The 17,162-nt window shown below is 40.5% G+C and overlaps 1 protein-coding gene across 45 annotated transcripts in view; it reads right to left on the reverse strand.

Annotated features, from left to right (window-relative positions):
* TENM4 (teneurin transmembrane protein 4) overlaps positions 1 to 17,162 on the reverse strand; it is a 1,535,912-nt gene that overhangs the window by 83,991 nt on the left and 1,434,759 nt on the right. For all 45 annotated transcript variants that reach the window (XM_072936977.1, XM_072936960.1, XM_072936968.1 and 42 more), the window contains 2 exons: positions 15,845 to 16,061; positions 1,145 to 1,264 (listed from right to left, as the gene is read on the reverse strand). In XM_072936977.1, the coding sequence (XP_072793078.1) occupies positions 1,145 to 1,264; positions 15,845 to 16,061 (337 nt within the window). The remainder of the gene's footprint in view (positions 1 to 1,144; positions 1,265 to 15,844; positions 16,062 to 17,162) is intronic.

Consider the following 17,162-nt stretch of genomic DNA (forward strand, 5'->3'; position numbering starts at 1 on the left):
GGAGAGGAGACCTTGGTGTGCAACTGCAATATGAGCTGCAGTTGAGCTCCTTGAGGGGTTGAAGGCCAAGCCAAAGCCTGAGGTAAGAGGCGACTGTGCCTGCCGGAGTGGCTTCTGGATGGTTAGACAGGGAAGTTTCCTTAACTGGAAGCCTGTTTCAGTGTTTAAACACCCTCTCAGTTAAGAAATGTTTCTTCATGTCCAGTCTAAATCTCCCCTGGTGCAGTTTTGAACCATTCCTATGAGTCCTATCAGTGGATACCAAGGAGGTGAGCTCAGTACTTCCATCTCCACACCCCCTCCTGAGGAAGCTGTAGGAAGCAATGAGGTCACCCCTTCAAGTCTTCTTTTTTCTGAACTGGAGAAACTTGGAGCCCTCACATGCTGCTCACAGGATATTCTTTCAGGTCTTGTCACCACTTTCTTGCCTTCCTCTGGACACATTAAGGGACCTGTACTCCTTTCTTAAATTGTGGGGCCCAGAACTGCATGCAGTGTTTTGGGCGAGGCCACACCAACACTGGATACAGCAGGACAACCACTTTTTTGACTGGCTGGTCATGCTGTGTTTGCTACACCACAGGATGGGCTTTGCCCTCTTGGTTGCCAAGACACACTGCTCTAACTCCTTCTATTCAGCTGTTGCTGGCCAGCACCCCCAGATCCTCATCTGCAGGGCTGTTCTCCAGCCACTTTTCTCCCAGTTTATACTTGTGCCTGGTGTTACTCAGTTCTAGGTGCAGAAAATCCAGCATTTTGACTTTTTAAAATTCATCCCATTCATCACAACCCAATGCTCCAATGTATCTAGATCTCGCTGCAAGGTCTCTTGTCCCTCAGGAGCATCAAGAGTACCTCCCAGTTTGGTACCACCAGCACCTTGCTAATGATGCATTCAACTCCTGCATCCAGGCTGTTGGTAAATACATTGAACAAGATTGGCCCTGGAATTGAAGAGCAAGGAACAACACCGGGGACTGGTCACCAGCCAGATGTAGCCCCAAAACAACCAACAATTATGCACCAACATCTTCAAAAGGCATGAATAATAAACGTGCTCTTGGAAGGGGTTTCTCTTTAGTGGTCATGACAATAATGCTGTTACTGCTGCCTGAACACTGTAAATCCCATACAGACATCCTACCTGCCATCTTGTCTGCTGATTGTGTATCCAAACAGAGGATTGTTGACAAAGCTGATGTTCACTCCAACTAGAGGGGTCCCATCTGCTGTCATCACCTGGCCTCGAATCACACATGCATGTCTGCAAGAAGGAAAAAAATTATAAGAAAGAGTAAGTCTTTTTGACAAATCCAGTCTGTTGATGTGGCTGGGAATTCCTATGGATTAGAAAGCTAAGGCCTTTATAACCTGCAAAGCTGGAGGCCATGCAGTGTGTTTTGATGGTGGGATGCTGCCCTTGAAGGCTTTCTCAGGCATGGAATAAAAACCTTGGATACTCAAAGTGAGGTTTACAATTACCCTACTATATAAAAGCAACTGCTGCAGCATATACTTCATTAAGTATAAACTTCTGTAGGATTCACAACATCACACTGGAATTTCACAGAATCTCCTGAGATGGAAGGGACTCAAAAAGATCACTGAGCTCAGCTCCTGTCATTGCAGAGAACAGCCCTCAAATCATACCACATTCCTTGCTGTCCAAACTTCTGCAACTATGGCAGGCTTGGTGCCGTGACACTCCCCCAGGAGCCTGTTCCAGTGCCCAACCACCCTCTGAGTGAAGAACCTTTTCCTAACAGCCAGTAGTATCTTAACAGTATTGCCCTAATTAAAAGCAAGGTGTATTTTAAAATCAAAGGGAACAGAAAATTGCCATGCAGTACACAGACGTATTTAAGGCACAAAAGCCACAGAAGATCCTGACCAAAGTTTGGCAGCTCATTTCTTTCCCATTTGGGAAAACCATGACAGAAAATTTGCCAGGTTCAGAAAGCCTCCTTACAATCTTCCTGGGGAGCTGAACACACTAATAGGATGGGCTTTTTCTTACCCTCTTTTTCTTTCCAAGTTTGGCAGATTGTACCATTTTATAGGCTACATCTATTCCAACTACTCTGTGATCTGTAATATGCTCTTTTATCTAAGGATTTCAAGGACCTTTACAAACACTGATTAATACAGCCAGAGAGAGGAAATAAAACATGGAATGATTTTCAGTTGTCCAAGGTCAGTCAGAAAACCTGCAGTAAAGCCAAAGACAAATTTTCTTGGTTCTCATTCCAAAGTCTGTTTCCAGACTTCTAAGTCATTACTACATTGCTACTTTAGGAGCTTCCCATAAAGACAAAACATCACATGTCTGCAAGAGTGTCTGAACCCAATTTTTGGCTGAAGGTAACTATTTTTCTGAGCAGCAACAGCAAATTGTAGTGTCAGTGTGCTAACGTGACCCAATGAATAATTTTTCTAAGTGCTGTCCTGCTGGAGCGCAGAGATTGAAAGCCAGTGTTTCTCCAGGTGCAGAACCAGATCTCAGCTAGAGTAAATCATCCCAGCTGCACTTCAGTGGAGCAATGGTGCTTTGCTGGTTCACTGAGGCAAAGGATGATTTCTGCAATGTTTTGTAAAGAAGATTTCATAAACACAAATCAGTAGGGAAAGAGCCAGTTATTTTCTTACAGCCCACCTAAAAATCTGAGATTGTACAATGCAAAGGATATAAAGTATAACTTCTATTTAATAAAGGCTGCACAATTTTTACATTCCACAGTACAGCAAACAGACCATTTGCCAGGGAGTCTTAAAATTCCTGCTGATCTAAATGGAGAGCTCCAATATTATCAAAAATTACCACAGTGATGCCAAAATGTGTTTGCAATCTAAGATATGACTATATTCACATATAATTTTAGAATAGGTCACAAGAAAATTAGATACTGGAAATGATTTTTATGTCACTGAGTTTTCTCTGATGTATTATCAGTGACTTCTTAGGAGTCATGTAGGAAAAGACTTGGACCAAGTTTGGAGCTAATAATCCAATAGTGGTTTGGGCTGGAAGGGATATTAAATATCATCTAGTTCCAAGATGCGTGCCTTCCACTAGACTGATTTACTCAGAGCCCCAGGCCTCTAGCTGGCCTTGAACATTTTCAGGGATAGGGCCAATGAGGGGAATAATATCCTTAATACTTCTTTTGTTTCTCCCATTAAGGGCTCTAACTCAGCTTTCCATATATAACAACTGGAAAACAATAATCCAGTACAGTATTATGTACATCACTCTCTAACACACAGGTAGAGCATAACTCAAAAGGATCATGATGCCACGGGATTTGCTTGGAAAAATGTCAATGCTTGGAATAACCCCAGTGAAGTCAACAGGTCACCATCTGCAGTGCAATTTTTGTGTAAAGTGAACATGTCTGAGCACATCTCTGAGTCAACAGCAGAACCTAGGCTTTCTCTTCCCAGTTTTTTTTCATTATCTGCTCCACTCTGCCCCATCTTCTCTTCTATCCAGAGAGACCAGATGATGGGTTTGAAACTGCCTTCTCTCAGCTTCTCATCAAATGGGCTGAACATTTTGTGGAAGACAAGGAATCACTGCAAATTCACTCTTTCATGAATACTAGCACCTGTGTACAAAGGAATTGGTTTCTGTACCATATATTCAAGTAAACACTGCAACTACTAATGTTTTAAAATAATAAGAACAAGTCGCACTACAACACAAAATAACTCACGCACTCACACTAAGATCAAAAGAGAAAAAGGAAGTAACTTTTATTTCTGACCTTGCAATATATAGAATTCCAAAAGTGACAGTGGATTGGAGGATGAAATTGCCACTTCTCCGACCACAGTGGTGAAACTAACAGTCCATCAATTCTCTCTTCCCACAAAGAAGAATGCAAAACAATCATTATTTACATGAACAGTGCGTGAGAACTCCAGAAGGTATAGAAAACTCCCAAAAGAGCTTTAAAACTTTTAAAAGAACAGGACGACAAACAGGATCATACATGTCTGTAAACCCAAGAAGAACACTTCCACCTGTTCTTTTTTCTTCCAAGAGGGCAAAGCAAGTAAAGAAAACAATTCATGTTGCAGATGTCTCTCCTGCTGCCCTACACACAACACATGTCCAGGCAGTTTTAAAGTTCTAAGTAACAGTGCAAGCAAATTGACCTAGATCCTTGGCTCAGTAAATGGGGGATGTCCTTTATATCCACAAGCATCTGCTCCGTTACATATCACTGACAACTATTTCTACAACAAGCACCAGCACACGGTGGACAAACACTGTGCTTCCTCTCACCTTGGCAGATGTAGCAAATGCATTTGACATCCCACCTTTGGAAAGAGACATAGTTCCCATCCTGGCTGCTGCTTCCCAGCACTTATCCAACTCTGCTAGCACACCTACGTGCTCATGGACTTGGAAGCTTTCTCTTCTCAGAGAAGCAGCTCATCAGCAAACACAGCAGCATCCCCACCCTCCTGATGACTGTAACCATTGCTTTATTTCCATGCCTTAAGGAAAGAAGTTACCACTAAGGGGACATCATTCCCAACCCATAGCAATAAAAGGAAGATGGAGCAAGATGCATGAATCTGAATCTATTTAAAAGAGATAGAGCTGGGAACTGGAGGAAAACTCAAGCCCAGACTGTCCCTGATGAGTCTCAAATCTTCTGCTTCCCTGGGTGATAAAATTTGCCCCATTCGAATAAAACACAGTGCATTGGAAGCAGCTGGCTTCTCTAGTGTCAACATGTCCTTTCTGGAGGCAAGATTGAGTGTCTACAATGCCCCAAGCCCCCCAGGAACCTGGTTAATGCTAATTTAGTCAGCTATTTCCTTCAGTTGACCTTGGTCTAAATGAAATTACTCTGCAAAGAAGTTAAGTGGTACTGCTAAGATGCTCAGCTCTGCTAGAAGGTCTCCAAATACATTTACATAAAATTATCTCCCATGTTAATAGAAGAGATTTATTCCATCAGTCCAGGCCTGCTAGTTCAGAGTGTTTTCTGCAATTGAACAAAATTCAATTTCTTGTAGCCTGAGCCTCAGCTTTTCGTTAAATTATTAACAGATTCCACCTATTGCCTCTGGTTTTTGGTTTGTGGTTTTTTTTGTTTGTTTTGTTTTGTTTTCTTCACTACTGTTACAGGAGACTGTATAGATTCTTATTTTACAAGGAAAAGAGGTGTCCATTTTCCCTCTTCTTTAATTAGACTTTTCCTTTTAACATTTGTTTTATTTGTCCATAAAAACTTGCTTGAAAGACCAAATCATTGCCAAAATTCTATTTACAATGCCAGATGGTATATCAGACAATTTTACATTGTTGTTTTGTGAAGTTATCCTTTATTCCCATGAAAATTAAATTACGTCTTTCTGCTAAGATCTGGGCAAGAGTGGCAAAACATACTGGGGTACACTGATGCCTTTACATTCCTATTGCTCAGAGACAAATAAAATTTGACAGACTGTCAACAAAATTCAAGCAGACCAAAGCAGCCTTAGAAAAGAAGCCAGAAAAGTAAATTCCACAAAAGCCATTTCACCTCATGGGAGCACATTAAAGATTTGTCTTTAATACTAACTCTGATCCAGTGTCTCACAACCTCGTCACTGGTCCTTCCAACACACTTTAGTCACAGATGTTTTCTGGCGACAGTGTGCTTGCCATTTGGAAATAAGTGAAAAATACTGTTTCTGCTGAGCATTTTTCATTGTAAGAAGAAAATTCCATGCATCCTAAATCCCACTTTTTCTGCAAGAAATGTATATTCTTTCCTTGACTGAGGATAGGTGCCATGGGAAATCTGACTCCGATTAATTTCTGCTGCTCTTCAAAATACTTCCTACATACTTCATTCTTGTTTAAAGGTTTCAATGTGTGAAAATAGTTATCATGACTGCTTAGCCATCCTCAGCCAAGTTAATAATAACAAATATTTTAATTTGACATTATAGATCTTTCTGAACTTACCACTTTCATATTTTATTGGTATATATAAATATACATGCACATATATAGGATTTATCCTTCTTCTCAAAAAGGAGAACAAAAACATTAAAAACTTCAATAAAGCTCCAGAGAACAAAAATCCAGAAAGTTATAATTCATTGGGAAGAATGTTATTAATGAAAAATAATCTCTACAGCCTTTCCATGTGACACCAGTCATGTCAGCTTGTCTGTTTATGTCTCTTTACTGCACCTGCAAAATAACAATCCCCTCCTTACAGAGACATAAGAAGAATAATTGTAGTAATCTGATAATCCCTTTGCATAGGGAGTTTTACATTCTCATGGCACTCCTCTGTGATCTGCTCAGTCTGATAAGTGCCTAGAAGTACAGACGTGCTACAATCTCTTGTCTTTAGCCTTGGCTATGGCCTTTTTGCTTGAGAATAAGAGAGGATAAAGCAAAATGTACCTCGTCCATTTTGGGTTGAGTGCACCTGTCTAATGTTAAACAACCTCAGGGCAGTCTTGTACCAGGATAGACAGAGCACTTGGTAGAATGCCAGGTAAAAGTTAAGGGCATCACAATCAAACACACGGACACAGAGAAAATGCCTGAGCTGGCAGATGAAGGACAAAAGAAGAAGAGGAAAGATCAGAACATAGAGACATTCAAGTTCATTGCTTGTGGCAGTATTTCCCTCAAAAGCTGTCTGTAAAAACAGCCCTGCCCACTCGCCTCTTAACTGTGGAGAAAAACCTCCTGACAGTCTTTCTTTGAACTGAGTAAACCCATCTGACTTTTTAAATTCAGTTTAGTTGTAATAAAACCTTAAAGTCAAAACCTATGTACTGCTCTTAGCTGCCATCTGAATTAAGGAGTTAAGGTAAGGAAAAAGAATGCAAATTATCCTTCTGAAGGTCGCCTTGTTAAAAAGAAAAAAGACAGACTGCTATATAGGAAATGAGAGGAGTCATCCAGAAAGAGCCCCACACTATCATGGACAGCACAAGTGAGTTTTTGAAAGGATTTGGCAGATGTTGTGCAGCTGGGATACAATCCTGCTGGACTTAGCAGGGCTTGATGCAATAGGACATGGAATAATGGTTCTAAACTAGAAGAGGGTAGATTCACATTATATTTAAGGAAGAAATGGTTTATGATAAGTATGGCAAAACACTGGCACAGACTGCGTGGAGAGGTTGCGGCTGCCCAATCCCATGAAACATTCAAGGCCAAGTTGGATGGGCTTTGAGCAACCCGATACAGCTGAAGATGTCCCTACTCATGGCAGGGGCTAGATGGCCTTTAAAGGTCCCTTTCACACCAAAATATTCTATTATTCTAAATAACTGATCAGGCTTATCTGAGGAGTTTGCACTAAGGGAAGCACCAGAATGTTGGTGCCAATGTGACAAAGGGACTAATGCACTAACATTTGACCATATCCCCAGTGGGGACCTGCTAAGTGGCACTGACAGACAGGGCTTGGAACAAATCCTGCTATTCTGCTTTGTGAGCCGCTGATGGAACCTGAAGCAGGACAACGGGTGACAAAGAGCAAAGTTTTTAAGAGCTCTGAACAGAATCAGTAAAAGAAAGTAATTTCTAAGTAGTTTGCAGCAAGAAACTGTACCTTCCCTGTTCATTTAACCTACTCAGTGAAGGTACTAAAAAGGTCTCATCTCTGAAGGATCAGGAGAAGCTGATAATTATGTGGGGATGAGCCTTAGCTGTTAACCTTTTGCAAGAAGCCTTCTACAGTATTTAGATATTCTATGAAAGACACAGCAAAGCCAAGTGAATGAAAAGCTCCAGTGAATACCCATTACTGAAATTGTTAGAAGAAGGACAGGGGAAAAAGCCACATAATGCTCAGATACTTTTATAAAAGTGACTAATGAAGTTGGTATTTGAAATCAAAAAAGAAGTGCTTATTAATCAATATTCATAATAAAATCTCTAGATGCAGATTTTATTCTTACTGCCTTCTTAAATCTCATCTAACTTGACAGCAGCAAACCAATGAGTCTTCATCTGATATTTTTAGTATACATGCAAGGACTTGGTTTTGTGATCAATTGTTGTTCGGTTTCTTAGGCTTCCCACTGCATGCACCTGATTCCATTCTGCTCTGTGAAGACTTATAAACTGATGGTTCTTTAATGTCCCCTTGGGTATCATCTTTTTCAGCAGTATTAGTGACTGCTGGTTGTAGCTCCTCCAAAAGGAAAAGGAGGAACATTTATTGCATGACATCTTGGTAACAAAATGTAATATTCTTTGAGGACCACCTACCACTTCTAGAAACTCCATGATCATTGCTCTCACAAGAATTCCCTGTTGGCTCCATTCTTGAAAGACTCAGGCCCATATTGCTTTGAATACTTCTCCCAGGAATTGAACATTACTCACCGTCTCGATGTGTGTCCTTTTATCTTTATGACAGCACAATCTTCCTCTCTGATCTGCCAAGCAATCTGGCCACTCGTGGAAAGAGATGCCACTCCTGCCATCCAGAGCATCTTGTGTCTCTATGCCTCATTGACTCACTATTTTTACACCTCAAGATTTCTCAGTTGAGCTATAACAGTAAGGTGGGAGGGTAAGGGATATGGGAAAGCTACTTAGCAGAGGAAAGGCTGCTGATGACATCTGTGGAATTGTAAAACTGCCTCCAACTGTTTAAATGAAAGTATTTTAGAACAATTTTATAGGAAATGCAACACATAATAAAGATGGGCTGTGCTTTACCACAAAGTTTCAGTGAAGAATCCTTTTACTCACAATGTGGTTGGCTAATGCTTTAGGAGTTGATGACTCTCTCCTTTTCTCCAGTAAAACCAAAGAAACACTCTCTTGCTTTCCATAAGGTATCAAAGAAGCACAATCACACTCATATTTTTTTAGATCTGTACAATCCAAATCAAGTGTCCAGTAGTACATAAAGTGCAAGATCATTTTTCCACCTAATACTGAATTATGCTTATTTCATGCTTTTTCAGAAGTCATTTTATAGCCATTATTTCTATGAGAGATAAAGACTTTATGCTGCAATAACTTTCAGAGATGAATAGTGTATTCATGTCAAGTCTTCACTAAAAATGTCTGCAGAACTTAGTAGCTCTGCATTATTACAGTGTTTTACATCTGATATTTATTTTGTAAGCTCTGGCCACATATTCAGCTCTGCAGAAGAACAGGAATAAAAGCACTGCCTTTCATTGAATCTGAGTCACCATGAAAACAAAACCAAGCAGAAGAGGAGGAAAAATAGATTATTTCCATGTTAATTACAAAATGATCTCTCTTTTGATGATCATAGGGGAAGTTCTTTAACTACATATAAGCTATCTGATAGATTTGTAATGATCAAAAGGAATTAGGAAAAACTGTCCAATAAAATACAAAAGATTTTATGTTTGGAATTATAAAACTGCTTTTTTATACAGGAGGTTTTAACCAATGTAGCAAATAAATGTCACACTCAAAGGACAGACTCTTCCTGATATGGCAGCTTTTTTCAGAGGACAGGAACTTAAGTAATGAATAAATATTCAATCAAATATCCACATGCAGATCCAAGAGAATGCATCAACACCTACACCATAGTTTAGACTCCTAAATGCAAAAGTGCACATCAGTACCTCTGTAATCTGGGAGGTACTTAAATCTCAAGATTTCAAAACTTGCAAATTTGAAAAAAAAAAAACTCCTAATGAGCTGTTTTCTGCACAATCCAAGAACTCTTTGGGCCACAGGTATCACCCGAGACCTTTTAATTCCAGGTCCAGGATGGTGCAGTGTTTCTATCGCTTGCCTCACTGGGCCTTGGAAGCATGCCTAGATCACACTAGGAAGATCCTACTGTCGCCCTGATTCTTGAGTTTTCTAAAGCCTTCTGAGTTTACATTCTATTGGGAAACTTTCCCACACAGTTTCTGTAAATAACGTGTTGTTTTGCATTCCTCCATGGGGGTGGAGAGACTTGATGTACTAGTGCTTTGTCCAATGTCTTTGGAGAGGTGGCCCATTCACTCTCCAATCCACTGTCACCTTTGGAGAAGTATAAAAGTTGGAGTCAGAAAATAAACTCTCTCTTTTACCTTGCAAAGTGGCAAGTGGCTCGCGTTGTGCATTCTCGTGTCCTATAGCGACAATCCTACTCCTTCCTTTGTGCTTGGTCATGAATATCTAATGTTTAAAAAATATTTTTAAAAATCTGCAGCCCAGTTTCTCTAATGACTGTACACAGGACTTACAGAATTACAGAATCATAAATGTTGGACAAGACCTCGAAGATCATTGAGTCCAACCAAATTCCTTTTACTAACAGTTACAAAAGAGGAATATAATTACATCATGGTTACACTATCTATGTCATGGAACAGAACATAAATATGGACAGGAGTTTTGCTTTCATGAAGTCTTGCAGGTACAAATTCCACAAAGTTGATATAAGTAGCTGCATATATTGCATTAACTTACTATATGGGAATAATGTTATGCTAAACTCAAAATCAGAGGGCAAACATTGGAAAAGAAAATAAGCCCTGTACACAGGAGAGGTAAATTTTAAAAGTATGCTTTGCTCTTAATCCCTCTTGAAGGGATTAATTACCAAAATAAAACCCAGTAATTTTTAAAAAGCTATGACTTGTACCTAATAAGGACTTCATATAAGTAGAAAGCATCAAAAGAAGAATGATGCCTTTGGAAGACAATAATGCTGGGAAGAAGAGGGTTTGAAGACTTGCTTTGTTAGCCTGGACTAAAATATGGAAAAATATGACCTTGCTTCCATCAAAGCAGGTACCACGCTGTGCCACAAGTGCTCACCCTCAGAACAGTGGATGCTGTGTTATTTTTATGGCACAGTTTTAAACAGATGTAGCATCCCAATCTGTCCTAACCCATGGAGCTGCTGTGCTCCCTAAGCTCCTGTATTGCTTCTGGGTGTCTGCATTCAGTGGGTGCATCTGACCCAGAGAATTTCCTGCTGCTGAAGAGAACTGCATCTGCCTGGAGCTGGACCAGAGCCATGGGCTGAACTAGCCAGCTCAGGAGAAATCATCAGATTAAAGCTACACCTAGTAAGTTTTCGTTCTTTGACCTCTAACTTTGTCTTCAACTAAAGAAGTGTTTCTTAGGTCACTGTGTCAGTTACACTTTTCTTGATGGAAAAAGACAGAAAAGACAGAGCACCTTGGTTTCCTTGGGAAGAAACCTCAGAAAGATCTGCTACGGTGAACCCACAGCCTTCCATGAATGGGATGAAATGTGTGAAAAGAAAAGAGAACACTCTTTGAACATATGCACAGAATCAGAGAATGGTTGGTGACATTAAAGATCATCCAGCTCCAATGCCCTCCCATGGGAAGGGACACCTACCACTATATCAGATTGTTCAGAACCCCATCCAACCTGACCATGAATACTTCCAGGGATAGGGCAGGGTAAACTCCCCCAAGGATACTAAGAAAACATAGCAACTTTCTTCAAAATCACTTAGGACTGACCAGAAGGACTAACAAAACATTCTGAAAAAACATTCTGACTCCCCGCCCCCCCCGCCCCTATTTTCCTAGCTTTTCTTTGGCCATGATCAATATTCAGTTTTGTTTTTGATGGGACTTGGGACGAATGCAATTTAACTCTGACAATAAACCCCATTTCTTTATTTATTTATTCACAGTAAAGCAGTGCACACAGGCATTTATAACATACCCGTCTCTCTGAGTTTCTAACTGTGCTGTGTAACCCTCTCCACCCGGATCAGTAAAGTACACTGTACTGCCTGGCACACAGAGGGGACACAGGAAGGTTGAGTGACATGTTTACAGATACCTTGTCACTCAGTAATGGGAAAAAAAGTACAAAGTTAATTCTGATCAGAATTTTAAATCATCAAAACCAACTTTGTACGCAGGCTACTGACCTGAGGGCAATCACTACTCTTGCAGCTAATAACAAATGCTGCTTTCTGATGTTTCATATAACTCAGATGGCTATTTCTAGCTACCCAAGTAATCAGAACAGGTTGATACTATTGGCAGCAGGTAGATGTACACAATCTGTCTCAAAAAAAGAAGGGGTATAAAACATACTTACTTCAAAACTGAATGACTTGAAATTCTCTTTACAAAAGTGCCAATTCTACATGTGGTTTTCTGAGGCACTTTAACCATACCAGCACTTAGCATAAAAGACTGCGGACCAGCCTGTTTTTGCCATTTTATGAACCTGTACCTCAAAAGAGAGCAAATATATCAGGTGCCCTACTTTATAGTCAACTTATTGACACCACTGCATTTTGTGCTACTCCTTATGGTGATGGACAACTAAGAATTGCTTAAAACCAACAAAGCTAACTGTAAGAGTAAGTGGTTTCAAAATCAATACAAGAATGACCAAGTAGTAGAGGAGTACTTGTTATCTGTTCATCAAAATGATGTGAAAAAACATTCTGTGCATTCAAAATTTAATTTAGCTACTTGCTTTATCATCATAAACACTCATTTCAATATGGGTAATGATTATTTTTTCTTCCCAAACATGAATAATATATACTTGCTGGTATTTGGGAAGAGACAAGGTCTTTGCCTTTATCCATGAGGGCAATTTATCATTGTCTTTCTTTTTCTTCTGCACTGGTAGAGAGCTTGTCAGCTCAGCTTGTTCTTAAAAAGCCAGAGTGTAATTCAATAATAAATTCACTCAAAGGCTTGCTGTCACGAGACATTCATTTATTTGTATCCATTAGGTGATCTGCACTGCTGTTCTCTCTGAAAAGTGGCTAAGCTGTGGTTTTGAAGCTTCGGAAATATATTGCAGAGATATTCAGTCACCTCCTTCACACTGCTGCCACTTCTGCACAGGCCAGACAGGGATGCAAACGTGTACAAGTTCCCTCAAGGTGATATCAGTCAGCCATCACCTAGTGAAGCCCGGAGGAGCACTCAGCTCCTGACCTGAATGGTGAGTGTGCCTGTGCCACTGGTGCCCAGGCAGGACACCAGGCACACAGGACACAGAGATCCATGCCACCTCTGTGTTGCCTGCTCATGGGGGACTGCTCACAGCAAATGATACAGATCCAACTCAACCCTACCCCATGAAAATAATGTAACTGGGACAGAAAGATATAGGAAGTTCCGTGAACAGCAGCCTACAGTCCTGATCTTCACCAAGAAGGAGACCACTTCATGAATCATCCCAGCAGCAATGGGAGAGGGTTGTCCTAAAGCAGGATGCTGGAGCCCTCCATAAGAATAACTCCCTCTTGTCAGACAATATTAAGCCAGCAGATGGAAGGACTGATGAAAGCAGCTCATCTTGCCCCCAGTGGCTGCTGTGATTTTTATAGAGACACGGAACAGCTCCATGGATAACAGGGATATTATCACCTGTCTGTTGTAAAAGTAACTGGTGGAGTTTCAGTGACAATGCTACTGAATAAAGGGCACATCCACACATGCAAATACAGGCAGTCCTGCCTGTCCAGACTAAACGGATCCCAGATGGTCCCAGACCATGCTTCCCCACATGCCAGTCACTGACTACTGCTGAAGCACTGTCATTTCCAGGGTGACCAGAGGAGCTGTTCAAAGGTCCAGCTTTCTGGGAGGTGATACAGGCAATTGAAATACAGAGAGAAGCCAAATTAGCAGAAAACCTTTGCAATGGTTGAGTTTATCCAGATCTGTAGGATCTTTAAGAACTAACAGGAACATGTGATGTCTTTTAAAATCCCAACAGAGTAGTGGCAATTTCAACAGCCCAACACTCTCATGAGCCTGGACCGAGTGCTGTCTCAGGGGAAAATATACCTTCTGTTGAGGTTCTTCAATGTTACTTGCAATCACTCTTGTGAATCAAGATACTTAGCCTGAGAGATGCAATACAACCACAGCTGAGGTAATGTATCTGTAGACCATACTTAGCGGCACACACTCTATGCCGATAATTTGAGAATGGAAACCTCATAAATCATCACTACCTCTGTATAATTCTTCATCCTAACTTACACAGAACAAGTTTTATTACTTCCACTGCATTTAATCAAAAGAAGTCATTAAAACCCTTCCTATCGATCTTAATCTTTGCATTCCCTCACTCCACTAACCTACATACCAGACAAACATTTATGCTAGCAGGTGCTCCTTTTGAATTCTGAATCTCTCCTTAGCAGGACATCTACAGATGGTTAGTAGATCCTTCCTACATAGAGATCTATCATCAGACCTATGAAACACATGTAACTCCTGTAGGAATTTATGTGATGCTAAATGACATATTCTTTCTGTTGGTCCTCTGCTGGCACTCTGAGAGACAAATTTACCATGTAATTAGAAATTTCCACTATTTTCCCCCAGCTCTGTATGCTGTTGAATGCAAGCAGCCCTTCAAAAGAAGCTACAATTTTATTTTTTTATTGCACAAATATGAAGATTCCTATAGTTCATTAGTTGCATGGAAAGTTCACTGAACACAGATGTGTGTGTACCAAAACTCTCTTGCCTGTCAGAAAGGATACATATGGACCTGATAACAGAGTCCTCTGTGGAAATGCTGAGGAATTGCTACCCTAAATACATCAGAAAAATGCAATGGTGAGCATAATCTATTTCATATTCTGAAGCCTGATTTTACAGCAACAAATCACAACAACTAGTCCAGAATACAGACTGGTCAGTATCCAGTACCTGTGATCTTCAGAATGCCAATGAAGGACAACAATTTGCAACATAAAAGTGTTTGGTTATAGTCCGAGTCACTGTTGTCAGCTTTCTTGGACCGTGAAGACCTTGGAAGCAAGAAGTATCATGGAAAATATCATATCAGGGCAATTTCCTGACATTGCTGTGATGATGACATCAGCCTGTAGACTATCAAAAAAGGTGATATATGGGAGCTGGTACCTAAGAGATGCTGGCAGTGTCCCTCCATGAAAAGCATTAGATCAGAGCTAGAGGGGTCTGAGAGGCCAGTTGAGATGTAAATGCTGAAATAAATACCCACACAAACATGAGTGTTGTGTATTTTCAGTGCCAACCTATTAACTGCTGTGTGTGGGAAAACTGAAAGTAAGCAGTTCATGACTGGGTGAAGCTCAACAGAGTTCAAACTTACGTGTTGAGAGCCACCTCCAGGATCAGGATCACTATTTCTGAAAGGCAGCATTCAGGGCAGACACTGAATGATCTAGGAATTTGACATCCCAGTTACCCTGTTTGACATCCCAGTTACCCTGCTACAAGAAATTATTTTCAGGGATGACCAGCCCTGACAGACAGGAATATACTTAAACCAAATTGCTGAGATGCAGTCAGAGAAGTGAACTTCTATGTTTTGTCTCCCGGTTCCAGTTTCTTGATGATGATTGCAGCGATAAAGAATTTCTTGATTTTAAAACGCATCTATATTCAACCTGATTGCTTATACTGCAAATCACTCTAACAGCCCTCCTTAGATGGCATGATTTCCCTCAGTTCTTTTAAAGTCTCTAATATTCACACAATAGATTGCAAATAGCATTCTAGTTTCCTTCTCTTTTGTCTCTGTCAAAGGAAGATCTGTCACTGCTCTTTGGGTGATACTTGTGCACAATGCCAGTCACTTCATCTAGAAGAGCTGAATGGATGCCTTTCACTCCTTGAAATAAGGAAAGTGAGGAAACATGCAACTGCTTGTATGTGTTGGGAGAGAAGCATCTTGCCTTACTGGCTGGCAGGAAACTGTAGGGAAAGAGATAGTCAGCAGAACTACATCACCCAGAAAATTCTTCAGGTATCTACTTAAACAATTTTTCATTATTCTGCATTTTGCTGTGATTCCATGTCTTAAAATGGCCAATATGCTTTACCACTTACTGAATCAACTCCAAAATTTACTTACCCGCCTTCAAAAGGATTGTCCCCTGGGATGACGTGAGTGCTGTCCTTGCCAATCAGGAACTTGATTCGATCATAGAAGGAATGCAAGCTCTGCTGGGAGACGGGGGCTTGCGTCTCCTGGATGATATCCAGGGGGTCCGGGGAGCCCAGGCACAGCGCATTAACGTGGCACAGTGGCTGCAGGCAGCAGTCTGGGTCCATGCAATCCACCAGGCCATCTACAGAAGGGTAAGGAAAATTTTAGAGCAATGGAAACATGGAGTGCTACAGACTTCAGGGTGCAAGAACTCCTTCCAATGCACACAATAGAGAAATGCGGATTTTCATCTACATTGAGTAAGACATGTTCACTTAAAGTCACAATAAGGAACCTAAAATACACAATAATACATAACATAAATATGCAGTAGTATGTAATATATGAAAACTCATATATTAGATTGGGCCCCCAAAAAAGCATATTTTATATTAATCCTAGGATGGGCCAATTCACAACTCAGTCACTTGGATAACTAAATCCAAAGCCCTCAAAGTTGTAATGGTTTATTTTTTTGCCAAAATACACAACTACTGTACCCTGTTCCTGTTCTTTGTGCAAATCATAGACACACTGCATTACACCAAAGCTACCAGGTTTGCTTTCAGCAGGACTAAATAGTGAATAAAGCCATGGTATCTACCATGGCTGCAGAGAGATCTATACATGTAACCTAGTAAAACAAGAGTAGAAAGTGAGGGAGATTTTGCTGGGAAGGTTTTATCTTTTTTCACTTTGGTCTCATTGATTCAATACTGACAGAGAGTAACAGATGACCTCAAACTCTCAGGATATAAATCTTTCACTTTCAGCACCATTAAATTAATAGTAACAACAATAATAGCAGTGGACATTCATGAAAAGGCTTGCTGAGCATACTCCAGTAAAATGAGGGTCTGCATGTCTGTCAAACCATCAAATGCAGACAGTACCACTTTACCTCCCACTGCCATAGCAACATGCCCCATTCATTTGGAGATGCCACTGCTCATTGCAAACAGCACAGTAAAAGGCAGTGACAGGAAAAGAAATACCAAAAAAAGCTCAGAAGAGGTTTGATGAAGCATCACACTTAGCAATAAAAGTTGTTAGCATGTAGTAGAGACAGATCTTTAAATCAGATAAGGGAACTGGATGTTTTTGTTCTGGGGTAATGGGATATGGAGCCCTTCACTTCCAACTCATCAGTTCAAGCAAGACAGTTTGACAGTGAATGAAAATTACTACCATGTGATGGCTGTTCACAGACCTATGTGAAATGAGTGGCTGGTCTCTGTGTAGC

This window comes from Taeniopygia guttata, chromosome 1 (genome assembly GCF_048771995.1).
Source record: "Taeniopygia guttata chromosome 1, bTaeGut7.mat, whole genome shotgun sequence".
NCBI classification, from domain to species: Eukaryota; Metazoa; Chordata; class Aves; order Passeriformes; family Estrildidae; genus Taeniopygia; species Taeniopygia guttata.